This window comes from Syngnathus scovelli, chromosome 19, assembly GCF_024217435.2.
Source record: "Syngnathus scovelli strain Florida chromosome 19, RoL_Ssco_1.2, whole genome shotgun sequence".
NCBI lineage: Eukaryota > Metazoa > Chordata > Actinopteri > Syngnathiformes > Syngnathidae > Syngnathus > Syngnathus scovelli.
Genome location: NC_090865.1, coordinates 1,138,600 through 1,163,126, shown reverse-complemented (window position 1 = coordinate 1,163,126; position 24,527 = coordinate 1,138,600). Strand labels below are relative to the sequence as shown.

The window sequence follows — 24,527 nt, the reverse complement described above, 5'->3', positions numbered from 1 at the left end:
TACCTGGAAACTGTTTTAAATTGGAACAGGAAATACATCCTTTAAAAATCTTTTGGGACATGGCTGTGGGACACACATACACACAAACCAATGGGGAGAAGAGATGGGCTGAGGCGTTTGTGGATTTTGCTCCTCACAGGAGACCTGCTTTAAAAAAAAAAAAACGATAACATAAAGAAGCCTGCGCCTCATCGCTTTCTATTTTTAACGAGGTGGCACACCTCACATTCGTTAAGATGTGGCGCTTGGATTGTGACTCACCGTTGGTCGCCTTTTGCACAAGCAGCCACCCAGAGAAATGTAACACCCAAAAACAAAAAGAAAAGAAAAAACATGGGAATGTAGACATTATTGAGGATCGAGAGAAAAATGGCTGCGGAAAAAAAATATTGCAATGTTGTTGCCTCAGGCAATATAGAGCAAAGTCAATGCTAAATCCAATAAAGAGGAGGATATGGGCTCCATAAAACCCGGCCAGATTTGAGTCATTTTCTTGTTAACCCTCCAACTAATGTATAAGGGGTGAATTTATAATGCTAGTTAGCAGCACAAGTCAAATTGTAGACTGTCAAAGTCTACAAGAAGCAAATGGGCCGTACTTTGGAACCAACTATAAAACCACAATTCATCTATTTTTTTTTTTTTTTTTACTGACGTCCTCATTAGTCAAATGTTTTTACAACGTGGGACTCAACCCTGAATCCTCTCAACTGCGAGGCAGACGAATAAAGCCCGTCACATTAAATTGCGCCGCTCTCCCGGCGTGGAAAGAACGCCGTCTGCGTTTGCTGCATCAGACAAACGACTCCGGGTTCGAATCCATCACTTCCCGCGCAGCGTTTCAAAGGAATTACCGTGGGCCGTCTGGCGATAAGGTTAGACGGCTCCCCGTTTGAGTCTGCGTGAAATGCCACCGTGTCGCCATAAGTCTTTTTTTTAAAAAGTTGCCGAATGGCATTTGTGGGGAATCTATTTGGCCCTTTGGTTCTTGTTGCCCGCTTCCACTATTATTTACCGGATGGGAGGGGGGAGGTTGCCTTTTTTTGCTGCATGTACACTTCTGTGTGTGTTTGTGTGCTTTGTGATATATTGCATTAATTTCCGTCATGACACCGTCTTTATGAGAGGCGCCGACTCCACCAATCACTGCGCCCGACGCACAAGACCGGAGAACAAATGACTTTTGTAGGAATAATTCTACAGTACGACAGCCATTGTGTGTATGCGGCGTGTGGAACAAGGTGTCTTTACGACGCACATGTACAGTAGGCGCATTTTTTTCCACAACAACGTGTCAGGGGAGTGCACCGGCCGCTCTCCTCTCGCCACTCGCATAAATATTCCATCACGCCAGGGCCGAATTGTTCACGCGCATACGCCATGCGATGACACTTAAAGATCCAAGAGGGAAGGGTAATAGATTTTGGGAGGATAATGAGATTTGGGGAGAAAGGAAAAAAATGGACAGGTTGCTTTTGTGACCATTGTAAAATTGATCTGGCTGCTAGAATGCTAAAAGCATGGCGCAAGAAGCGTGCTCTGAGCTTTTACTCCGTGCAATAAAGTCCCCTTTCCGGGATTTTACATGCTCTAAACAAAGACCAGGATGCATTAAGGGATTAGGTAAAAAATAAATAAATAAAGGGGTAGTAGGAAATCAGCCCTTTTAAATGGCTTGTGAAAAGCAGTGATATATCGACACAGTTCTGTATGAACAGCACCAAACAGGAATTGCCTTAATTATATATATAACTAAAAACATTTGTAAATGATGAAGGTTAACAGCCAGCACTCACTTGTGCCACTACTTTATACGATGCGAACGTTTCCAGCTTTTGAGGTCATATCAGAGCCTCAAGGAAAGTGAGATAACAGCTGTGTAATTGGAGAACAGACAGACACAGCGCTTACGTTTAACACCCATTCATCGCTCCGGCGTCGGGTGTTATTGAGATATAATTATGTGCACTCAGTTGTCTTTACAGGGTTCGCTACGGCATTTTGGTGGAGCTTACAATGCGGCTATTTTGCGGTATTCAGTAGAATCATCTTTGATAGTATCAAAGCCGTAAAGAAAGTGCGATGACATCTGGACAAAGTTGTGAAGTAGGAACATCAGACACTCACTTCCTTGACGCCTTTAAAACAACTGCCCTACAATTTGACAGTCTATTTTACAGATGAGAGTCATTTTTTGCAAAGATGTGAGAGCAGAGATCATTTTGACCTTGGCAGCTGTACTTCAAACTGTTCTGTTTTCTGACTGTCCTCAAAAGAAGCTAATGTTGGAAGCAAAGTAGCGACGACGCGAGCAAAAATCACTAGCGAGCCAGAAATACAACACGAGATCATCGTCAGAGAGAAGGGAAATAGAAATGAATGTCCATGTAGTATGCGCCAGCAGGAACGCGGTTGCTTCCTGTTACTTTATCAGCACAGGTCAATAATTCATGAGCAAAAAAAAATAATTTGCCCGTTGACGGTTTTGTGATGAAGTAAGCTGGTTCGTCCTTCGCGGGTTACCTCGACAGCACAAACGCAGATGCCCAATGGGAACCTTATCGACTGTAAACTTAGTCAAATTTATAGGCATGCCATGACTGAATATTTTATAAAGTCATATTTCATGGTCTCTCGCTATCCACCAAGAGCGCTTTTTAAGATACTCATAATTAGCGACCTACGCTATGGCACTTTTGTGGGGGGGCTGAAGGACCCAAAAGCATTAACGAGCAACTTTTTTTTTTTTTTTTTTTCCTCGTCTGTATTTTACAGGTGACAAGCGTCTCTTAATGAGCTCAGCAATGCTCATAAAAGATTTGTTCTCCTCCAAATTACACGCCAAGTGCCAAATTAAATTAGATCCTGTTGGTCTCTCACAGACTGATCCTCCTTGTTATTAAAACGATACGACGGGGCATCATTCTTGTTCGTTTGGACGAGTCAGCAATAACGTTAAGCTCCCAAATTTTTCCTTCAAGAGAGCTTGTGGAGTTACATGCTTGAGTCTATAGAGAACCTGCCCACACATTAAATGCAATCAGAGAAACTTTTGTGAAGTGCCTATTCCTCAAAGTCTCTCTATGAGCGAGCTGGATTGTTAAACCACAAAAAAAAAAAAAAAATAGAAAGAAAGCTCAGCCTGCACGAGGACTGACACCATTACCCTGTTAAAAAACCCACTGGACATTTCTGGTGCTAATAAAAAAAAAAAAATCATATTAAAAGCCATAAAACAGCAGATGAAGAACGTAAAATAAAATCTCAGATGAGACGGAATTAAGACTCGGGAAAATAGGGGAACATCCCCGAAAATTACGGTGTAGTAATACTTTTTATCTGTTCAAGATATTACATATTAACCAATTCAAAGAGGAATACTACCTCAAGCCCAATATAATATTTGATGGCTTTATTCGACTTTTTATGCTATTCGGGCTGCTGAAATTCTGAAATGCAAATTTATACATGTGCTCGGGTGCAGAGGAGAAAAAAATCTCAGCGGTGGAATGGAGCCATGTTTGGATCGTGCAGCCCCAATTGGTGTATTCATATTGCGGGCACAAACTCACTGAATCTTTAATGCAAATGTGATGTCAATAATGTTGCAGTGCTGCCTCAAATCTATAGCGGGGGGTGTGTGTGCGCGTCCGTGTGTGTGTGTGTGCATTGCAGCTGGCAGCAGAGACCAAGTGTTACCAGGTGGGTGAACTTGGCATTAATAATAGAGGAATGGAAACATGGGGAGGAAGAAACGCGAGCGAATCAGACGGAGGGAGTGACCGAGAGAGACCGAGAGAGACCGAGAAGCAAGAATAAAACAAAAGAATGAAACATCAAAGGAAATAGGGAGGGACAAGTTATTTGCTGGAAAACAACACCATATGAGGAGGCAAAATGAAAACGTGAGGATGCATACCGCTGTGGGCTTTTACCCGTGAGGAATTGTACTTCGCGAGCTCTTCACTCACCGAGATGTACGTTCAAGAGGTTGCGCACTTGACAACATGCACATTTGTTTGATTAGCTTTTGTGTACATTTTGATGGCGAGCACGCACGCACGCACCTTTGTAGTTGATCTTAAAGCCGATGGAGCCGACGCTCTCGTCCGACTGCAAGTGGAGCCACATCTGGTGGGTCATGCTAACGATCAGGTCGGGGACGAAGCTGCCCGACAGACTGCCAAAGACGTGACATTTTAGTCTAATTGCAAATGAAAGGCTCATTTCCAACACAGTCATCATCGCCGCTCGTAATGGCGTTCCCCCGAGCGGGAAATGAAGCCATGCTACTTACACCTGAAGGATGGTGGTCGGATCCCCCACCTCCCCGCCGTCTCCGATGGTCAGCGTGTCGTAAGCGATCTCCAAGTCAAACTCCTCAAAGTTAATCTGGATCACCTGCAGCATACAGGAAAAATGCAAATTACAAACAGGAAGGACGGAGAAGAACGGGAATCCAACCTTGCATCTCTGAACTCCGAGGCAGACATGATACCCACTAGTACACCGTGCCACCCCATAACCATGGTTGAAAAAAAAAAAATCATTTGGCATTATACCTACACAAAATAAAGCACACGCTCATATCATTGAATAAAAAAAAAGGCCCAAGATCTCTCGGGAATTTTAATGCCCCAAAGAGTTCACAAATGTATCAAGGTGAAGAGAAGCACAAATCTAGCAAGACTCTGATCGGGAATTATTCAACCAACACTTTCTGTTTCATGTGAGAGAGAAGAACAGGAAACCCGAGAAGGAGAAAGATGATGGTCACTAGGGGGAAGAAAGGGAGGCGGGAGGAAAGGGGGGGGTGTATAATAATGAGCACATCTTTGATGCTCGCCGAGAACTGCGTAAGAATATTTCAAACTTGAGTTCACCCTCGGGGAGAGATTGAAAGCTCGCTTGCTCCCTCGTTCTATCTCTCTGGCTCTGTCTCTCTCTCCTTCCGCTCTCTTGCTGGAGGGGAATTTTTCCAGATTTCCAGATTCAATATCCCGCTCGTGGACTTCACAAGCATCTCGCTGGCTTCAATTTGCCGTTAAAAGAGTCGAAATATTGACGTGACCTCAATGCCAACACACGCTGCAGCTTTAGCGTTTGCTAATTTGCCTTCTTAATGGTAATGATTGTCTTTTCACCAATCAGTGGGCTGTTTTTTTTTTTCCAACATGGCTTCAGCAGCAATTAGTATGCAGACAAATGGCTGCACCTCGAGCCTCTTTCTCGTGGAGATGACGTCGAAAAGCATGAGCAAACTACTAAGGTTGACTCTGAAAAGACAAAAATAAACGTGAAAACTGTAGCTTGGGCTTTTAAGGCACACGTAACGAATTCTTTTCGGTGTAGCGCGCTTGTACATATTTCTGCTCGCCTCTAATCGGTCGGAGGCCATGCGAGCATTCGTCTTTCCCTTCACCGTCCTCGACGGTCCGCTGCTGCTTCTCGCCAGTCCGACGACGGTTGCTGGCCAATGAGCCGGCAGAATTGAATTTCTGCATGATGAAGCGCCACCTTTGGTTGTGGCGGTAAAACATTTTTTAAAAAAACAAGTGAGGGTAGAGGAAGTGATGCACAGCAGCGGGTAGGCGGAAATTTTGCCAAGTCGATTATTATCGTTGGAGTACCGCAGTCCGATTGACAATCAAAAAGTTAGTTAGTTAGTTAGTTAGTAACTTTTGGTTGAATCTACTATGGCCATTTGAGTAGAAAACTGTGAGCACCGGTGCCATTAAGTGAATATTCAACACGGCGGCCGCGTGGTCGAGCCTCGCCGCGTTCCGACAGCGGCGGCCGGCGGGGGCAGATGAGGGAACGTGAAGGGAGCCAATGAAATAGAGCAAATGAGAAGGGGGGAGGATGAAGAAGAACGATGAGGAAGGAGGCGGCATTGCTAACGGCCTTACTGCGCCGCCATCCCCAAGGTTAAATGAGAAGAGGGGGAATGAATTGGCTCTAAAGGCTCATTCCGCTCAAACTAAATGAAGCAATAACGTCAGAGAGCCATAGAAGGCCATTAACACTTAACCCCAGCCGAGGGGAGAGAGAGAGAGAGAGAAAGCGGCCACGGAAAGAAACCAGAGAGAACGGCTCGGCGTGAAGAAAACCTGCCGCTCCTCATCCTCGCAGATGGACGCATGAGTGGAACACCCGACACTTCCTCTCTTAGTAATTTGATCCTTTCGGGCTCCTTAATGAAGAAAGTGAGGAGAATTCAGAAGGGACAATTTCCAAGCCCGGTGCGGGTCACGACCACCTTTCTCTTCTTCTACCGTCGTCTTTGGATGATGTTGGTGTTCATTTTTTATTTCCTTCTCACGAGATCCAATATCCTCCTCCGCAAGCTGCTCCTCCTTCACCCATCAGTGTGCTTGCTCATTAAGAGCAAGTCATTGCAAATACGCTCCCAGCTATTAAACTTGCTCCGCTTGGATTCAAACATGTGGAAATCTGTACGTTTGCCACTGGAATGTATCTTTCGGATAATTGGCCGAGGTCATCTTCGCTTTATATACTATAAAAAAAAGGAATCTAAATTCAAATTAGATCACATCATGCCAAATAATGACATTAATATTATGAATATATTATTAGGAGTAACATTAAACTGTCAAAAAATATAGGATAATTCAACTAAAAATAGTATACATAGGCATTAATCACCAAAAGGATTAGATACACATCAAATCGTAAAACACATTCTAATTGGATTGCATAATTTAGTCACATGGTTAAAAAGTACAGACAGGATTCAGGTGACTTAAAAGTTAGGGGATTGTTTCTGAACTTTCAGAACTTTAAATATGTCGGAGAAGTACCCCACCCACCAGATTGATTGATGCTCTACTTTGGCATTAAAACCTTTGCGGGATCTTCTTCGAATTCAACCCCCGGCGGGAAAACGATGACTGATGGCGCTGACACAAAATCCATGAGCAATATGGAACATTTACATATCACGTTTTGAAACGATGAATCTTTAATTCACGTGGCAAATCACACGAGTCTAATATGAATACGTAAAAAAAAACCTGCCAGGATGTAAAAAATAAATGAAAACCGAAGGATATTAGGAGTGAAATTAAAGGATTTGTCACTCACGCGTCATTCCTTATCGCCGGCTGCTTCGGGGATTGTATTAAAACATGGCCATTTTTATTGTCGTTCACGCACGGAACTGCAATGACAGCTCGTGATGAAACTATTAGTCGTCAAGTTAACGGCTGCTATTTTTTTCCCCATACTGGCAAAATTACCACCATTTTTCTTGATAAACTACATTAGCAAATCGAATTCAGATGCAATCAAATAAGACCGAAAAGGTAAAGTATGACAAAATAAAAGTAAATGTATCCACGCAAATAGCAATCGACCTTCCTCTCGAGACATCAAACTGACCAATCGGCTTTCTTTCATCCAGGCGGCTACGCGAGGCCGACGAATGGCAGAGCCGCGCTCCATGTCTACGATAAGTGCATAATCTTCGTCAATTATTATCGAGTAGCATTTTCAATGATTTAAAGCATGTCAGTGAACTAAGCGTGTACATGCTTGTAATGTGCATTAAAGTTAGAGTGGATGCTAACATGGACAGACAAGTTTCTGTACCAGTGAACCTCAATGTATAATTAAATAATTTCAAATAAGACCACCATTAATTCCACAAAGATTGCATGAAATCGTAAAACCCCGGACTAGAGATATTTCAAGAGCTACTTACTTTATTGGGATTGGATGCCGTGATGATCCAAACGCACTGGGCGTTGCTCTCGTACTGAATGGGGAAGTTGGGCGAGGTGAAGGTCCCCGAGGGTCCCTGAAGGTTACTGCCGCACGTCTTGACTGTCAAACCACAACAAAAAGAGATTCTCAAACTTTTATCTGACCGAACATTGCTGAGTACACAAACGGAGGGGTCAGCTAGAAGATATCGATAAGGTCACCGACATCTCTCACGCTTAATTGGAGACGATCGGCTGCGGAGTAGCGCAGGATTAGCCGGAATGGCGCTATTGACAGATAGGAATGCGCATCAACTCGATCTCACGCAAGCGTAAAATAAAACAAATGAATGGAGCGCATTAGTGGTTGAATTCACGTTACAATTCACGGTTAGGACACAATAACTTCCACGTTTTAATTTACAGCCAGATGACATAATAAGCTCGTCTGAAAATAATGCACACTCGTCGTTAACACACCAAATAAAGTCTCATTTCGGTGGAGTATAGTGTGACCATCAAGAAGCGCAGCTCACGCCGTCCTTGGTTCGTCCCGGGTCGAGTCGGGAGGTAATTTTCTGCTTGGTTTGAAGCGACGTTTGTTCCTTAATTAGTTTGTTCGCACGGCGCACGGCTAGTGAAACAGGCGCCACACACACAAAAAAAAACAAAAAAACAGGACATCTTTGCCAATGCTAATCTGAAATTCTCAATGGAGGCCTTGCACAAATATATTGTGGTTAAATGATTCTCTTTACATGGCTCGGTAACAGCAAAACAAAAAAATGATTTCATTTAAAACATCTTACATTTGGATCACACTAGAGAAGAAGGCAACCGGTGGCGGTGGGGAATTTTGGGCAAGTTGGGCAGCGCCTGAGAATATTCATTCATATTAAATCAATTTCCAATACAGAAAATGTGTTGAATAAAAATAAACAATATGCAAAGATATACATTTAAAAAATATATATATATTTGTTGTATAGAGTACATTACTATTTGAACGCAACCTAAGGGTTTGGTTCCCTGCAAATTTTTGACAGCTGAAAAATAGACCGCTGCACTGAATCATCCCACAGGGTGTTTTTTCAAAGAATGCGCGTCCATGAAGTGTTCCATGGAACAAGTAAGAGACCCTTTAAGACGATCTATAGCCCCCCGGTGTGTCGTGGTGACCCTCAGCCCCTCAGCTTCTCCACAACTAACCCTTGACTGATTGTTCCGCTCAAACGCAATGCATCTTCTCTCGACCTTCTCGTGTTTGGCTCGCCGCAATCTATACACCCATACCGGCATGTAATGTGTGTGTGTGTCTGTGTGTGTGTGTGTGTGCATGCGTACACATCTGCATGTGACAAAGTATGCATGTGTACACTTTGACAGCTCAATCAGGGCGGCCTGAATGGATGGTCACAACATTGGCATGCAATAAGGCGATTGGGGCTCTGTGTTGCCATAGCAACAGCATAAAAAGAATTAACTCTCTTTCATGACTAGTCTTCATCTTAGTCTATTAACGCAGGAATCCACAATTTTTTTTTCTTTAGTTCTTCATGCTAGCACAAAAGACATTCTCCAGGAGTTCTGACCTTCAAGGTTACTGGGTGGTCCTGGAACCACAACATCTCGCACCAAGGACGACGCCATACATACTTCGGAGATATAAACTGGTAACAGAGCTGATTAGGAATCAAGTTCTGTTAGGCTGGTTGGCCCAGATGATCATCATCATTCTAAATGCGCTCGATTGCACGCAATCGATTTATCGTGTCGTGAAACAACTGAAGCAAAAGGGATTTATTGGACCGTATTCATCTCGCTTGTGCATTCAAACAGCTACTGTGACTTCATAGATATGCGGCGGCGTTAGCGTGACAGCAACGACACCATGCAAATTATTCTGGGCCATCACTTTAGGAGTATCTCATGTGGGGTCGATCATGAAATTTAGTGACATTCCATCTCAGCTTTTAAATTTAGTATACAGGACATGAATCAACACCTGTAAAATGTTCTTTGAGGAAGGCAATTTCAACACCAGTGGAACAAAGTGTAATTAATGGGAATGCATTATTTAAGGCCGGGGGGATTTTATTTCAAGGATATGATAGGTAAAGCCGGCAGGTCGGCTCATCTTCATGATAAAAAGCTTTGGAGGGCATCTTTTATTTTTAGGACGCATAAAAAAAAAAAAAGGGAAAAGGGGGAAAAAACGCTTCGGGGGTTTTAATTACGAGAGTGTCCTTGTGAGTGTTTGGGACTTTTTCCCCCGCAGAAAACGTGTAATGTTTTAAACGATGATAAAGTTTTGGAGTCGGCAATCTACTCTAGAAGCAAACAGCCAGGCTAATATCACATGGACGTCCTTCTTTTAAACAGTACGTCGGCCATGTTACATTTTCCTTTTCTGTAAATGATGAAAAGTTTCAAGTCCAATATCTAAAGCTTTTTCTTTATTTTTATGTTAGGCAGCTGCACTCCCAAACGAGCACTTTGAAGCAGCCCGTCGACATAAGTAGGGATGGACCAATCGGTTTGGAGGCTGATTGATGACATCATTAAGTTGGCAAGGCGTCCCGAGCGTCGACTGTAAATGGCTCGGCGCCTACCAAAAACTTGTCTTAAGAGACAGTGATTCACTTCTTTTTTTACACATACGTAGACAATGAGGCATCCTTCATTCAGGTTGGCGATTGAAGGAGATCGAATCAACACAAAAGCGCGCGCGCACGCACGCACACGCGCGCGCGCACGCATCGTTCTGGCTCGCTGGCCTCACCATCTGTCCATTCATCAACAAGCCACATGGACTCTTGCTACGTTTGTCCGTCTGTCTTGAAAAAAGTATAGTCAGTGTGGACAGAAGGACAATCTGCCTTGTTTATTCTCGCCGAGTTTCACAGCGACTAAATGATCATTACGATTCCTCTCCATTTATTTTGCGTTACATTTTTTTATTCATTTATTTAGCACACAGATGAGCGTATTCTAAAAAGCTGGCCGGATGCTTTGCCGACAGATTGCTTCCTTTTGAGCGCTTTTATACACGAGGTGCCGCAGACAGAAAAGGTCAATCCTCAGATGTTATTGAACTTTGCGGCTTTGAGTTAATTGCATTGTTTTGGCCATTACGGTGCTCCCGATGTCGCGCTCAATCGCCTGTTTGATAACTCGCTAATATGCTGATTTTGTGTCCTGGCCAATGCAATAAAAATGTGCTTTGCTGCCATATTCTGGCATGTTGGTAGCCAGGAACTAGGTCAAAGTGAGTTGAGATGATTCTCTGAGTGCATGTTGATCGTGAAAATGCAGTAAACAAATGTAATAGGGAGGTGAAGGAAAACAAATCTTTTTGCAGTACAAGTGACTTAAAGATAAAATGCCCGTTTGGCTCCATTCAGCTTCTTCTGTGACAAAGAAGAAGAGCTGATGCGACATTTACATTCACCGGAGCCCACCGTGATGCTACCTTCGCTGACAGCGTAATCCGCCCACAATTCCCTTTCTATATTTTTTTCTTTTTCAAATGCAGTCATGTTTGCACCAACTTAAGCTCAACACGCCTCGTCTCGGCTAAAATTGCCGAAAGGAATTACGTGCGTTTGCGGTAGAATAGAGCAGTTGGCGAGGCTGCTGGATTTTTTTTCCAATGGCGGCATAATCTCGACAAACCCGCTTGCTAGATGTATTAGCTAATCTCAAAGACTCTATTAGCATCACACCTGCATATTTAAAAAAAAGAGATTTCTAATGTCAAATATTAAAGTAAAGGGTTCCTTGGACACCTTAATGTTCCAAATGGGAACTGAAACCTGACCTGGAAACCAGGCTAAGTACCAATCCTTGAATTTCGTGGCACCATTGAACCCCTTCTTCATACTCCACATAAATATGACAAACACGATACACATTATAATGCGAATGAGTACATCCACTTAACATTATATGCGGTTAAGCGTTACCCGGAGTATATTATTCCCGTGGTGTACATCGCACGGCGAGGCCGAGAATATAATGGCCTTGTTACTAAGCAACAACCGGCGAAGCGGCACGGAGCACTCTGTCATGTCAAACAAAGTTGCCCGCTGTGCAGTTGCTCATAACGCCGCTGCTTTATTGCAAACAAATCACCGTTCTTAAATTTGGTGGCTTCCCGGGAGGGAGTGCTCTTAACCAATTGTCACGTCCCAGACTTAATGGTAGGCGTTTAAATGCTCATTATTTCATCTTTGGGTGATGATGATTCCCTAACAGGCAGAATCGAGAAGTCTAATATCTCGAATAATGACTTTGATAATGGGCTTGATTGGTGCGGAGCCAATGCGAAACCGAGGGGGGGCGTGATAGCCAAACATTCAGGTCGACTTGTATTACCTCGACTTACGAAGAGACCTGTTCGACAATCCCTGACCTAAGAATAAGAATCCAACTGTCTCCTTATCTCCCATTATGCTTACCTCATTCTTTGAGCACGCGCCTGATTTATTATGAGTCAAGTGATGAAATAATTTCTTTCATTCTCCCACAAAGGGACGTGCACCCCATAAATTTTGTCTTCCGTCTCGTGCCCCCGAGTCTGAAGCCCATCCCAAGGCCAACGTTGACAAACGACTTTGGCATTTACAGTGACGGATGCCCTCTGTCTTCGTCTCGCATCGCGTGGCTTTTGTATGCGAGTGCAGGCCAGCCCGGGAAAACCAGGATGGGTCTAAATCTGGACTCTCTTTGGCCAAACAAGGTTTTGCCCAAAATGTCTATTTACAGTTTGGTTGCGATGGAAAGGCAAGACCCGAACGTCAATGCCAAATTGCCATAAACTACATCAATCATGTCATTATTTTTTTCTTTTACCTTTGCAGACGGGCCTGTGGTCACTCCAAGCTGCGAAGACCTCGGCCACTCGCTGGCAGCTGATGCTTTTGCTGCCTTGGAGGACATAGTCTTCGTCGCAGGTGAATTGGACCTGGCTGCTGATGCTAAGTGGAAAAGAAAAATAGACAAGTTAGGAGAAAAAGTTTTGAGGAAAAACAGCAGACCTATGTGTGACGGCTAGTGCAGACAATACCTGAAGTCGTTGCCATGGCGTTTACCATTTTCAGGTTCTCCAGGGTCAGGGCAAGAGTTTGACGCCTGGCGCACACCGCCTTCATTTACTACAAGGACAAGCAGGGACACAAGAGTCAGAAGCGGCTAGCTTAAAAATACACACTTCGTGCACGGACAAGCAGGTGGCTGAACATACAAATGGAAAAACATTCTTCCAATACACCACATGGATTAAAGGAGACGCCATCGGAAAAGTGAATTTCAAATTCTACCCAGTTTTTCAGACTCGGTTGAGGTCTTGCTTCTCGTGGGAGTAGCCCTAATTCTACTTTACAATGGCGCCGGCACGACTTACACAGAAACAAAAAGTAACCGAACAAAGTACACCAGCAGGTAGTTTAGCGCTAAAAAATTAAACACAAAATCCTTAAAGTTTCAACAAAAACAATTGTCCGCCGGGAGAATACGTTTTCCGCGTCAAGGCAGGAATGAGAGATTAAAAGAGCAAAACTTGTTTTTTCTCTCCCCGTTAAATCTTTGGAATATCATCATTGCGTGAATAAGTAACAACCCCATGGTGTGTCATGTTTGCATGACAGTTGTCCCTTCAGGAAGCCTCTAAAAATGGTGGCAAGGAAAAAAGTTGAAGATCATCTGAATAACATGTTGAAAATAATACCTAATGAGGCCATAAATCCACTAAAATAGGTTACCATTGAACGAAAGATAAATGACTAACTCTATTATTCATGATGTTATATCTTATTATTCACAATATGAATGTGTTTGTCTTCTGGTCCCCCGCAGCTTTGGGAGGGAAGCCCGGAAGCGACTTTACTTGTCAAAAGTTTCCAAGACAGAAGGTCCGACCATTTTTTTCTCACTTTTACTCGTCAAAGAAACACAATACGTCGGGAGTCACAGCCGCCAGGCTTGTTTGCAATAATCGGCCGCAATTTGCGTTGGCATAGCGACGATGTTACGACACAATCCACGTTCCAAATACTTAACGTGGCAGAATTGACATGAACATTACAAGCAGGCATTTCTTTGTTTTGGGGTGTCGTGGCCAGCGAAAAAAATGCGTCAGTGTACACTCAGCAGGTGGCGGTGGATGCACGCGTGTTGTTTTGCCGACGGGCTAGTTTGTTGCTTTGCTGGAGCGGCTAATTTGGCCATCTGGACTATTCGAACGGCGCACCCCGGAGGGACTAACTTATGGGCGCGGAAACGGCGTCACAGTGGCGCATACGTACGTCGAGGCAAATGCCGGGTTACGCCCGACACGCGTGCATACTCATTTTGGTCGCTAAACTAGTCAGAAAGGAGAAAACGAACATCTGAAGCGATCATGGTAGTGCCATCTGTGGAAGTGTGACTGGGCGACCTCTTAGGAATATGAATGGGCCTCTGTTTTGACTCACTCAAGCAGCATTGGGGACATTCGAGACAAGGGGAGCGGTGGAGAACTCCCGAAAAAGAATTTGAAATAACTTTTGTGCCAATGCAGTAAGGTTGCTAACCAAAACAGCAGCAACTGCGTTCCAGTCGACTGACATGGAGTCATTCCAAACCGTTGTGGTGCTTTGGCCAACTTTTGTTTCATATCTCCATAAAAGTCACTTTTGTTAACTTTTCAGTTCACTTGAGAAACTGCAACAGCAGATGATTGAGCCAAATAAATGCATCTCCACTAATGGTTGCTTCCACCCACCTGGTGTTGAGTAAATAACCGCCCCAGGACAGTATTTGTAGAGATACAGCGCGTGTGTATTTATTTCTCCAAGTACATTGCTCATTCTTATTTGATGACAACATTGTGCTCTTTGAGCAAACATCGGATTCCTAAATAGATCACGACGGGACTCGGAATCCAATTAGGCAAAAAAGCGCCGACGAGCGCGCTCTTGTAGCGCCGGCTCGTATTCATGCATCTGGAACGATGCGCACGACCGTACGACTGTGTCCGCGCATGGCCGCGGGACTCAGAATGAGCGTCAATGAAGTGAAAGGGGAAAAAATAATAGCGTGCGTCGTCATGGTTACATGCAAAAAATATGTCTCAAAACAGCATGTCTGACAGAGAGAGTACAGGGAGATTTGAAAAAGAAATGTGTGAAAGCACTCTAGAGTATATGTGATTATCGTGATCGCTGACAGCTTCAATGACTGGCAAGTCACTTGTATAAAGAAAAAAAGAAAAAAAAAAGCTAACCATGTGGCTTTTACTCCACATGGAATCATATCAACCCATCTAACCACCGTCAAACGTCCTGTGAAGCATTTGCAGCCCACAATTTGATCATCTCGCCCTCGTATACGATTATCCTGACCAGCGGGCAGGATTTATTTCAATCCAGGGGTCAGAACAAAGAAAATATTGCATGCCCCAATAATTAAAAATAATGTCCACTTTGCATTTGTGCTCCATGCTAATTTAAGACCTCCATGAATTCATATGTCCTGATTTTATAAGTTAGTGATTAAGGCGCATGATGACTTAGGCGAAAATTCTCGGCTTCAGACAAAGGAACGGAATTTAAATGTAAATGGAAACTGTCAGTAGCATTCGGGGAACAAAGATGACGCACCGAGGGAGGGAGGGAGGGAGCACAATTGAAAAGTTCTAAATGGGTCAGCCGAAAATTGATCAGGCTCATGATTAGAGGAAGACATGCCAAACTGAGACACATCCATCCAAAATCCAGATACAAGAAACAAAACAGGCAAAATAAGTCACTCTTCAAAAGGATTTTCAACATATTTGTGCTTCAGATAAACTGGATTGATCTGAGGCACTCAAGTGTTGAAAAGCCGTTTATTTTATTATTTTTAAGCAAAAAGCAGGCAAAAGGAAGACAGAGACATGAAGAAGCAAGGCCATCAGCACATGTTAGTTCATTAGCCACACTGACATTAAGATGGGAACTCACAGATTGAAAACTTGCCGCCGGAGTCTTTGCCAGGGAACAATTTAACGCCCCGCGACTTAAAATCTACTGAGCGCTTCACTGCAGAAGAGAACAAAAGACAGAGAGAGAAGAAAGAAATCAGAACAGATTGGATAAAGAGGTATGAATAAGAATCATAATAAGAACGCAAGAGACAAGCCAGGAAAGGGGGGGGGGGGGGGGGGGGGAACAGTTCTTCTCCACTTGCAATGCTGAGAGAGGGAAGAACGCAAGCTCAGCAGAAAATGAGAAGCAAATAAATAAACATCAATTTTATGTCAGGGTGTAACTGCCGCCGCATTCACATAACAACAAAAGTCAGGTCAGAAAAAATAAATAAAATAGAGTTATTGCAATTGACCACTAAATAGAAACAATATTAGTTTATATTCGTCTGCAAACCGATTCAATCTGTATCCGTCCGAGCTAATTCATTGGCCGCGTTTAGTGTGCGTCTTAAAACCTGCATGAATATGCATCAAAGTTAAACATCCCCATGGCGATGTTCTCACGGCAGATGGAGGGCAAGATGTATAAAACTAAGTGAGTGGTTCTTTTCAAACAAAGGAATGAACAAAAAAAAAAAAAAAAAACTGGATTGAATTAGAGCAAACGTCAAATTCCGTTAGGCAAGAAGCCGTTCCGCCGTCTAATATTAGCTTGGTGCTTCTTAAGGACAATTTAGGTTAGATTTTTATTTATTAATAGACTACATTAAAAGAGTGTAATAGCAAGGGGGCACCCGGAGGGCTGAAACGTTTTTATTTGGAGGAAAGTCACATTTTAACAACGCCGAGCATTTATGATTAGGTCACCACGTTCTCTGAGGAGCTTATTTAGGCAGGCACGCAAACAAGCACCGTTTAAACTCAACATTTGGGCTTAGTGTATGTTCTAATGTGGCCACGTGAGGATGGCAATTACTATCTGCCACGGCTAAAAAAAAAAATACGAGAACTCAAACTCCATTCTTGCCATTTTGTGCTGCCCTGTTGAATAATGCTCGCCATTCTCTTGTCATTTTTTTTTATTTTTTTGAGTGACTGATAGTCGTTGTGGACCCTTGCCATGGCGACGGGTTGAAGGATTGCGCCGTCGTCTGTTCATTAAGAGTGGATCGGAACACCCCGCAGACACAGAAACTCATGAATAGGTCATGCCGAGGAAAGCGCGTGATTGGTAGCTGGCGCCTTTGGGCAAGGAAACGCCATCGTTGGCACCTGGCACTTACGACTTGCATACTAGAAGTGCTAGATTGACATACGAGTCTCCGTTGAAATGCCATTTTTTTTATTTCAATTGGGAAGTATGCTGTATTTAACACAAGACATCCTCAAAGGACCCCCGTTTTTATTTTTCTCAGATGTTTTTGCATCTGACTGCACGCCACGTTTGCTTTTCAACGCATGGAAGTGGCTCGTCTTTTAAGTCCGCCTAAGCGGTTTAGACACGGGAGATTTCAAGGAGGTTAAAGTTTTCATTTTTAAAACTGGGGAATTTACAGGTAGAACGAGAAAATTGCCGGAATCTCTGCCAAGTTTTTAGTTACGCTGGCACCGTTAGAATTTCACTTTCACTGATGTTAGTGTTGTTGAACGGGGACCAAATTACAGATTTTTTTTTTTACTTTTGAATTTGCATATGGCAGCTTTTATAAAGTTTTAAAAATGCTAGCAAGTCCACGTCTCAAATGGGTGTTTTGGCGCATACGGCGAGTCGTTCCTCGAGTTTCCGCCGCTCCCTACTCCGACCAGCAGTAATGACAAAAGTTGACCTATTTCCAGGGAACCTGAACTGAAAAATTTGTGTCGCCATTTATTTTTGTGAGCATGTTGACAACTTCCAGCAGTGCGCCGCTATTCCGCCTTTAATGGAATTCATGTTCCTTTATTCCTTTTACCAGTGGGAATGAGAAAGAGCCGCAGCCACCACCACCATCGCCTACGAATAATGCATCTTCATACACAGTCGATGGTGCATTCACTTGGATGTGATCCGTACATGAATAAAAGATCAAACCTGTGCCGTAATTAATCCACACTTAATAGCTTTTTTTTTTCCCTTTTCCCTTTGTGTAATTGCCCAGAGGCCTCAAATGCTAATTCACGAATATCCAAGGAAGGCAACAATTATTGTTTTAAAACATCAATAATTAAAAAAACAAAACTCAAAAGGTCTTTGAAATCATACTGGTGAGATGGGGAGTCGCAAAACGTCTCCTTGATTATTCGAAATTACTAATAGACCCGCCTGGGCATCTCTTATCATGTTAGCACTATCAGGAGGCTAAATACAGTAATTAAAACATTTTAAAATTAATTTCTCCAATGCCTGTAATTATTAAAATTTGCATTTATGAATCGCATTATATTATTTGAAATGATTGTATTTATTAAACAGTATAATACACATCTCTGTCTACAAATAATAATAATAATAATAGTAGTAACATCACCAATACAGTTCCATGACCAGTGGGACATGTTTTCCTTTCTCCCGCGTGACTCATGAGCACCTCAGGCCGAAGGACATCAAAGCACCACATGTAACCTGCTCCACGCTTCGTGCCTTAGGTAGAATGTGACATGCGTGTCAAGGACCCCCCCTTGTGCGGCGCATTATTAAGGCTGACTGAAAGAAGGCTATTATTCAAAGGGATTCAAGCCTTCGAGATGGAATAGTAATTGACAAGGCCAAGGCCTAAGAGCACATTATTCACTTTGCTTATTTGTGTGCGGTGATGGAATGCTGGCTGTACAAGCTGCACTGCATGATCCATCCTAAGGGCTAGTACCTCATTCACCACTGGAAAAAATAGAAATCCATCATACTCTTATAACCACATTTAATACATGGAGCATTCTATTATGTTTAGATGTATTTGATAAATATTGAGTAGTAGACTTCATACCAATCTGCACTGTATTATAACCAAAACGGCCGAGCGTCATTTCGTCACCGCATCAACCAAACATCGTCATAAATAGCATTATCATATGATTATTATTGCGACCGGGGTGCAAACGTCCTCTCATCAATTAATGCCATTTACAATTACGTGATGATTTGACGCACTGTACAAAGCATCTATCACGGCACGGCATATGCTCATTAGACACTAGTTGACAACAGCAGGGCAAATATTAAGACAAAGCCAAGCGACGCCTGGCTGAATGTCACCGTTTCCCCACTCTTGTCTTGCGAAGCGCAATTAGATGGATATGCGAGCCAATTGGCTGACCTCCTGTGGCTCAACACAAACAGGCACACGCTAAAACAGAGAGTCGCACAAAGAACGCCTGACCATCTCGCTGGCGGTGCCAAAGCCTCGCCGGGAGGTCTCGTCTTAGGAAAGCGACGCCCGTCTGCCAAAGTATGTTTGCTCATGTTGTCTCTCCCTCTGGGCAGTGGGGAAAATAAAGAAATATTGAAATCGTTTTGCGTTGCTAAACTGAACTAACCTTGACTACCCACACGGAGGGTCCAAAGGGCGAGGCAATGGAAATTTAGATCATTTCCAAGTAACGGCAAACACGTTGGGTTCCGGTTCCCTATCAGCAATTTTGCTTTTGCAATTATGGCGCTTGTTTCGTTGAAGTACGACAGCTAGTCAGAAAATGCTGTTCACGATCTACACGGAAAAGAGTTTGACATTTTGTTTTATGCAGTAATAAAGTGGATGTGAGTGTATGAAGCCTTCTAATCAATAATCATAATATTTTTGCAGTGGGGATGACTGACAGCTCTCGTTAGCTCGTTAAGGAACCGGCGGCTGATTAATCAAGGAACTTTTTCCAACCGCAACCCTTCATTAACAACCCTGATTAACCTTTTAAAACGGAATTAGGCAATCAATCAAGATCAATTAGGCCGACCCTGAGGGGAGGCGGTCAGCTTGTCAGTCAGCCAATCGGGAGGGAGAATTATAAATGGTAAAAGATAAAAAAATATCCCGATTTTCGCCAGGCTTGTGGAAAATTTGGTGAGTTTTTGTTCACGTTTAGTCCTTAATGTTAAGGATTTCTACAAGAACAACAGGGTTCTCTGATAAATGAAAATGTTAAAAGAATGATTATATAAATGATATAAATAAAATCAATCACCGTCCCCTATTTTCACTTGGTTCTACGTCATTAGCCGAACCACTGCTGATTTGAATCAACTTCATTAAAAACTGACAGATATGTGAGGCGCCATATGCGATCATAACAACTATATAAGGGCATCGCATTGGGGAATCATTATAATTAAAACATAATAATAATAAATTACTTTACATTGAGACCATCTGGGTACGCGTAGGTTTGAAATGTCTAAAAAATGAAGAGATAAGAAAAGATTTGGAATATTCTCACTGGGGGATCATAAATCTGTCACATATTAGCCACTAGCCGCTACTCGCAGATATAAATAATGCACGTATCGAACGCAGTGATGGTTGGCTGGTTGTAAATGTGAAAGAGAGATTTATGATGTTTCCACTGGCGCGCTTGTTGTCTGTTTTATAATACCCTTTAAAAAAAAAACGAAACAACGACTTGGAAAATTAAATGGGCTTGCATTAGAGTCGAGATTTTGTATGTTTACACAAATACTTGTACTGACAAATTTGTGATAGGGTGATCCAATACTTTGTGTGTGCTCACTCACCTTGATAGTGTGCGCTGAAACCACGGTACCGGTGGTTGTTGTCAGTAACAAAATGCAAGCGCAGCCAGTTTTTGTTGCTTATGACAGGTGACGGTACATTGCTGCCTGACAACCTGCAACACACAACAAAAACACATTTCTATAACACACCAAGCAAGACGCCAAAAAGTCACAGAACGACAGTGGCGGCTTTTAAAAGGGTCTCGCAACAGTGTGCAAGAATCGCCTTACGCAGTGAGCCACATGCTGCTTCACCACGACTCAGGATATGATTATTGGATTGCAATCTGGTAAATCCGGGATTATAGTACGTACATTCAGATGCTGACTGTCTAATTGTGCGGCTTTCCTGCTGTGACATGAAGCAATTATTATGATGATTATCATCATTATTAGTGTCATTATTATTATTATACGCAGTATGAACCGAATGTCTCAATGGCACATAACGAAGGAGCAAATGATCATTCGTTTTCATAGTTCTTGCACAGCTTTCCCCAGCGGCGGGAGGATTTGACCTAGCCAACAGTGGTTAGTACAGTTAGCGGCCCGGCTAACGCTGCCCTCGCAACTACCTACACTGAATGCAAATATAGACACTGGCTGAGCCAGTATATATCCACAAAAAAAAAAGAAACCCAACCAATCCGGGGGAAGGAAATCAGAAAATCCCCAAATGATCTGCCCTTTGGGGGGGGACAGTGCCCCCACACCGCCCCCCCTGTTCCTCCGCCAGTGAACATACATGATTTATAGTTGAATCAACACAGTGAAATGTGATTTGTTTTCCACACAGAGCTTCTACAATGTTAGCTTGTAGTATGTCAAGTGGGTCGCCTCCTCGTGAGCTGTGCTTAACCTTCATTTTGCATTAATATCACAATCCCATAAATAACTAGGTACCCTGCACAACACAATACATTTAGAGCCATCTACTTGCTATGAGTTGTACAAGGCATTCATCTTAAAGGAATTGATTAGTACTTTTTTCCCCACAAAGAAATAATGGAATTGACCACCTTGTTGTACACTAGAAAATATAATACATTGAGGTTAATATTTAAAATACGAGTTTAAAAAAAACACTGCGTTGCATGCCGCTAAATGATTGTGAATACACACTAGATTAAAACTAATCGTGTATAAGTATGCATGCTTATTTAGTGCGTTAACTTTATATTGGTCTTTTTTTTTTAAAGGCACCAGCTGTAAAATATTACTGCAGTGAATTTATAATAAACAACAGACAAAGCCACCAGACTCCCGGGGGGACTCGCGGACGTTTGTGATGGATTAACACGGCCGCTTGTTGCGCATCCTGAGTTATAATTGTGACGGGTGGCCAACAAATGTACTCTGTATTCCAAATAAGTCGCTTCATTTTGGCAGTGGCATCATTACCTGCAGTGCATCATTAAAAGCTGAGGTGTGTGCATATCTAAGACCATCTAATAATAAAAAAAGAATTAAATCATAAATCTATAGTGTGCGCTGATTAAAAAGTTGCAGCGTGAACCGTAATTGAAGATGAGCTCAATTAAGGTGTGCAGAATCAAGCAAAAAGCCAACTGAAGCTGAGCAAAGTGAACTGAGCTTGAACCCAAGCTGACTAAAGAAATCCAATTAAATAAACACTAACCAAAATGAACTAATCAATCACAGTTAGCTGAAACTAAAAGACCTGAAGCCACGCCAAGAGTAAAAATATTGGGTTACCTGAAGCTTAGCTAACCAAACAAAGTGACAATATGATTCCAAAAGATACTGAAGCAGAAGATGTCGCTGAAGTTAAATGTCTAAGGGTTGGCGAACCGGAGGGCTAAGTTACCCCAAGCTAGGCTGATTCAAGTCAAGTAACATTATTTAAGCTTGGCCAACTAAGCATCAGAAATGTTGCTTTCTATTGACTGCATCTGTTTCATTGTATAAAATCTGAATAAATCCTCATAAGTACATTCTCCACAGTGGAGCTCTCAAACCTAACATGAGGAGACTCTAAGTGGACTCGACTTCACTTCCGCCACGAGGACAAAAGCATTATTAAATCATTAATCTGCGCTCATGGCATGCGTTGGCGACGGCGGACGCACTCTCCAAATGTACAGCGAAGGCTGATAAAGCACTTCAGGGGTGTCGCAGAAGACGAGCTCTGTGACGTTTCCGAAGACGGGGGTGGACTACATTTGGACACGACTTTCCTACTTGGACTCCGGCATATTAATAAAAGACGAGAACAATGTACCACACGCTGTAAGGCAACTCTTGTTCAAACAATGCAATGGAACTAACTGAGCAGTTTAAAGCATGGCAAACAGAAAACTATAAACACTTCTTGGATTATTTTACCTGTCAATCATTAAGAATTCACCTCCGACTCCACCAATCGGCCAAACGACATGGAACATGGCGAGCACACGTGCTTGCACAGTGCGAGCGCCCATTAGACAGTTGGGGGAATGCTTTTTAATCAGGCAATCTGTCTTAATAGCCCCGGCTAATTAAGACAGGTGGGAACTGCTACACGCACTTGCACACTCGCGCACACCGACGAGCGTACGCACTCGGCGGAAGTATGCCGCCGGGCCGAACGTAGTCTGGTTGGAACCGTCATCAATCAGTTTGCACTGACAGCAGACGGATGTGTGTGTGTGCACACGTGTGTCACTCGCTATCAATCTCAAGTGGGCAGAGGGTAATCGGTGTTCACAACGCCCCCCCCTTATCTCCTCTAAATGCATCCCCCCCACCACCAATTGTCTCATGAAAGACAAAGGACATAAACCACGACGGCACGCGAGCGCATATCAAAGCGGATGATGAGAACATAAAACGACGAATGAGTATCAACTTGCACATTGTGGAGATAAAACACCCAAACTGCGTGGCGTGGCCTTTCACTCGGTGTCTCAGCATGTGCCTTTCGCACAGAACCCTGCGAAGGCACTTTCACACAGCAACAAAAACGATCAAAGAGCTAATATGCTAACGGGTGCCACCTATCAATTTGGGATGGAAACATATAGAAACATGGCAACCTGCAGATGCAAAAGTGTTTGACATCTGGCCTGCACGCGTGCATGTAGCAAGTCATCAATCTGAATTGGCAAAGTGTTTGCAGATACTTATGAACGGCGCCTGGTGTAATTTCTAATGAGAATGAATAGTGTTAACATGCTAACACCTGGTGTCAGTATACAACAATGCATCCTATTTAACACTATAAATATATCGGTCTATTGATGGACCCATTCCATACTTTTACATTCAAATCTTTGGAAATGTATGAAATAGGTTTGTTCTCAAGGGGTCAATTGTATTATTTATTTTTAAATCACTATTTTAATGAGATAATTACTCCACTGAGACACAAATGGATGCAAGAGACCCATTAAAAATGTTTTGGCAGGACACTAAAAAGAAGCATCCAAGTAGATACGCAGACATTTTATTTTCCACTTTATTTCTTCACATTGCAGTTTTGGCGCAGAGCATTCTGGCAATTTAATTTTTTCCTTCTTTTATATATATTTTTTTGATTAAATATTTCTCTAGGACGTAGACCACAAATATACACAATACCAATATCGACTACGTTTTTTTTTTAGGGTGGGCTATCGACAGACATGCTGGATGAGCTCGAGTAACGAAAAAGAGCTTCAAAAGTACATATATTGCGATCGAGTGGAGAAACTTGAAAGCCACAACAGGGGGTAGAAGGAAGAAAATAAGACGGCAACGGCCATTTCTGCTGTGGCTGCTTTGGTTCCCGACAGATTCACCAAACACAACGACAACAGTTCAATGGTACATTGATTAAACTGCGAGTGCCACTTTGTGTTGTCACCGCATAGAAATTGCTGCATCTCCATTCAAACCATTTGTCCAAGCAAAATCTTTTCAAAAACATGTTCAAGTCACGAAAGTGATGCTGGTGAAGAACAAAATGTTCCGCCATAGCAGGAGTGACCTATTTTGTTTCATTTCTCTTAATGTGCTTTGATTGTGACTTTCTTTGCACACACACACAATCAAATGAACATACACTAATCTAATTATACACCTGACTTTGATTCTTTCCTTTTATTTTTTTCAATGAAAAATTTGATTAAGCTGTTTTGAAGCATATCGGAGCCTGATTCATTTCAATGCACCA

General features: G+C 42.7%; 1 protein-coding gene across 11 annotated transcripts in view; it reads right to left on the bottom strand.

Moving 5' to 3' along the window:
• Positions 1-24,527, bottom strand: part of csmd3b (CUB and Sushi multiple domains 3b) — a 140,729-nt gene that overhangs the window by 41,699 nt on the left and 74,503 nt on the right. For 9 of the 11 annotated variants that reach the window (XM_049750685.2, XM_049750686.2, XM_049750687.2 and 6 more), the window contains 7 exons: positions 20,375-20,487; positions 15,707-15,784; positions 12,793-12,880; positions 12,579-12,703; positions 7,724-7,845; positions 4,298-4,401; positions 4,068-4,180 (listed from right to left, as the gene is read on the bottom strand). In XM_049750685.2, coding sequence (XP_049606642.1) covers positions 4,068-4,180; positions 4,298-4,401; positions 7,724-7,845; positions 12,579-12,703; positions 12,793-12,880; positions 15,707-15,784; positions 20,375-20,487 — 743 coding nt within the window. The remainder of the gene's footprint in view (positions 1-4,067; positions 4,181-4,297; positions 4,402-7,723; positions 7,846-12,578; positions 12,704-12,792; positions 12,881-15,706; positions 15,785-20,374; positions 20,488-24,527) is intronic. The other 2 variants (XM_049750694.2, XM_049750696.2) reach the window with 1 other exon arrangement.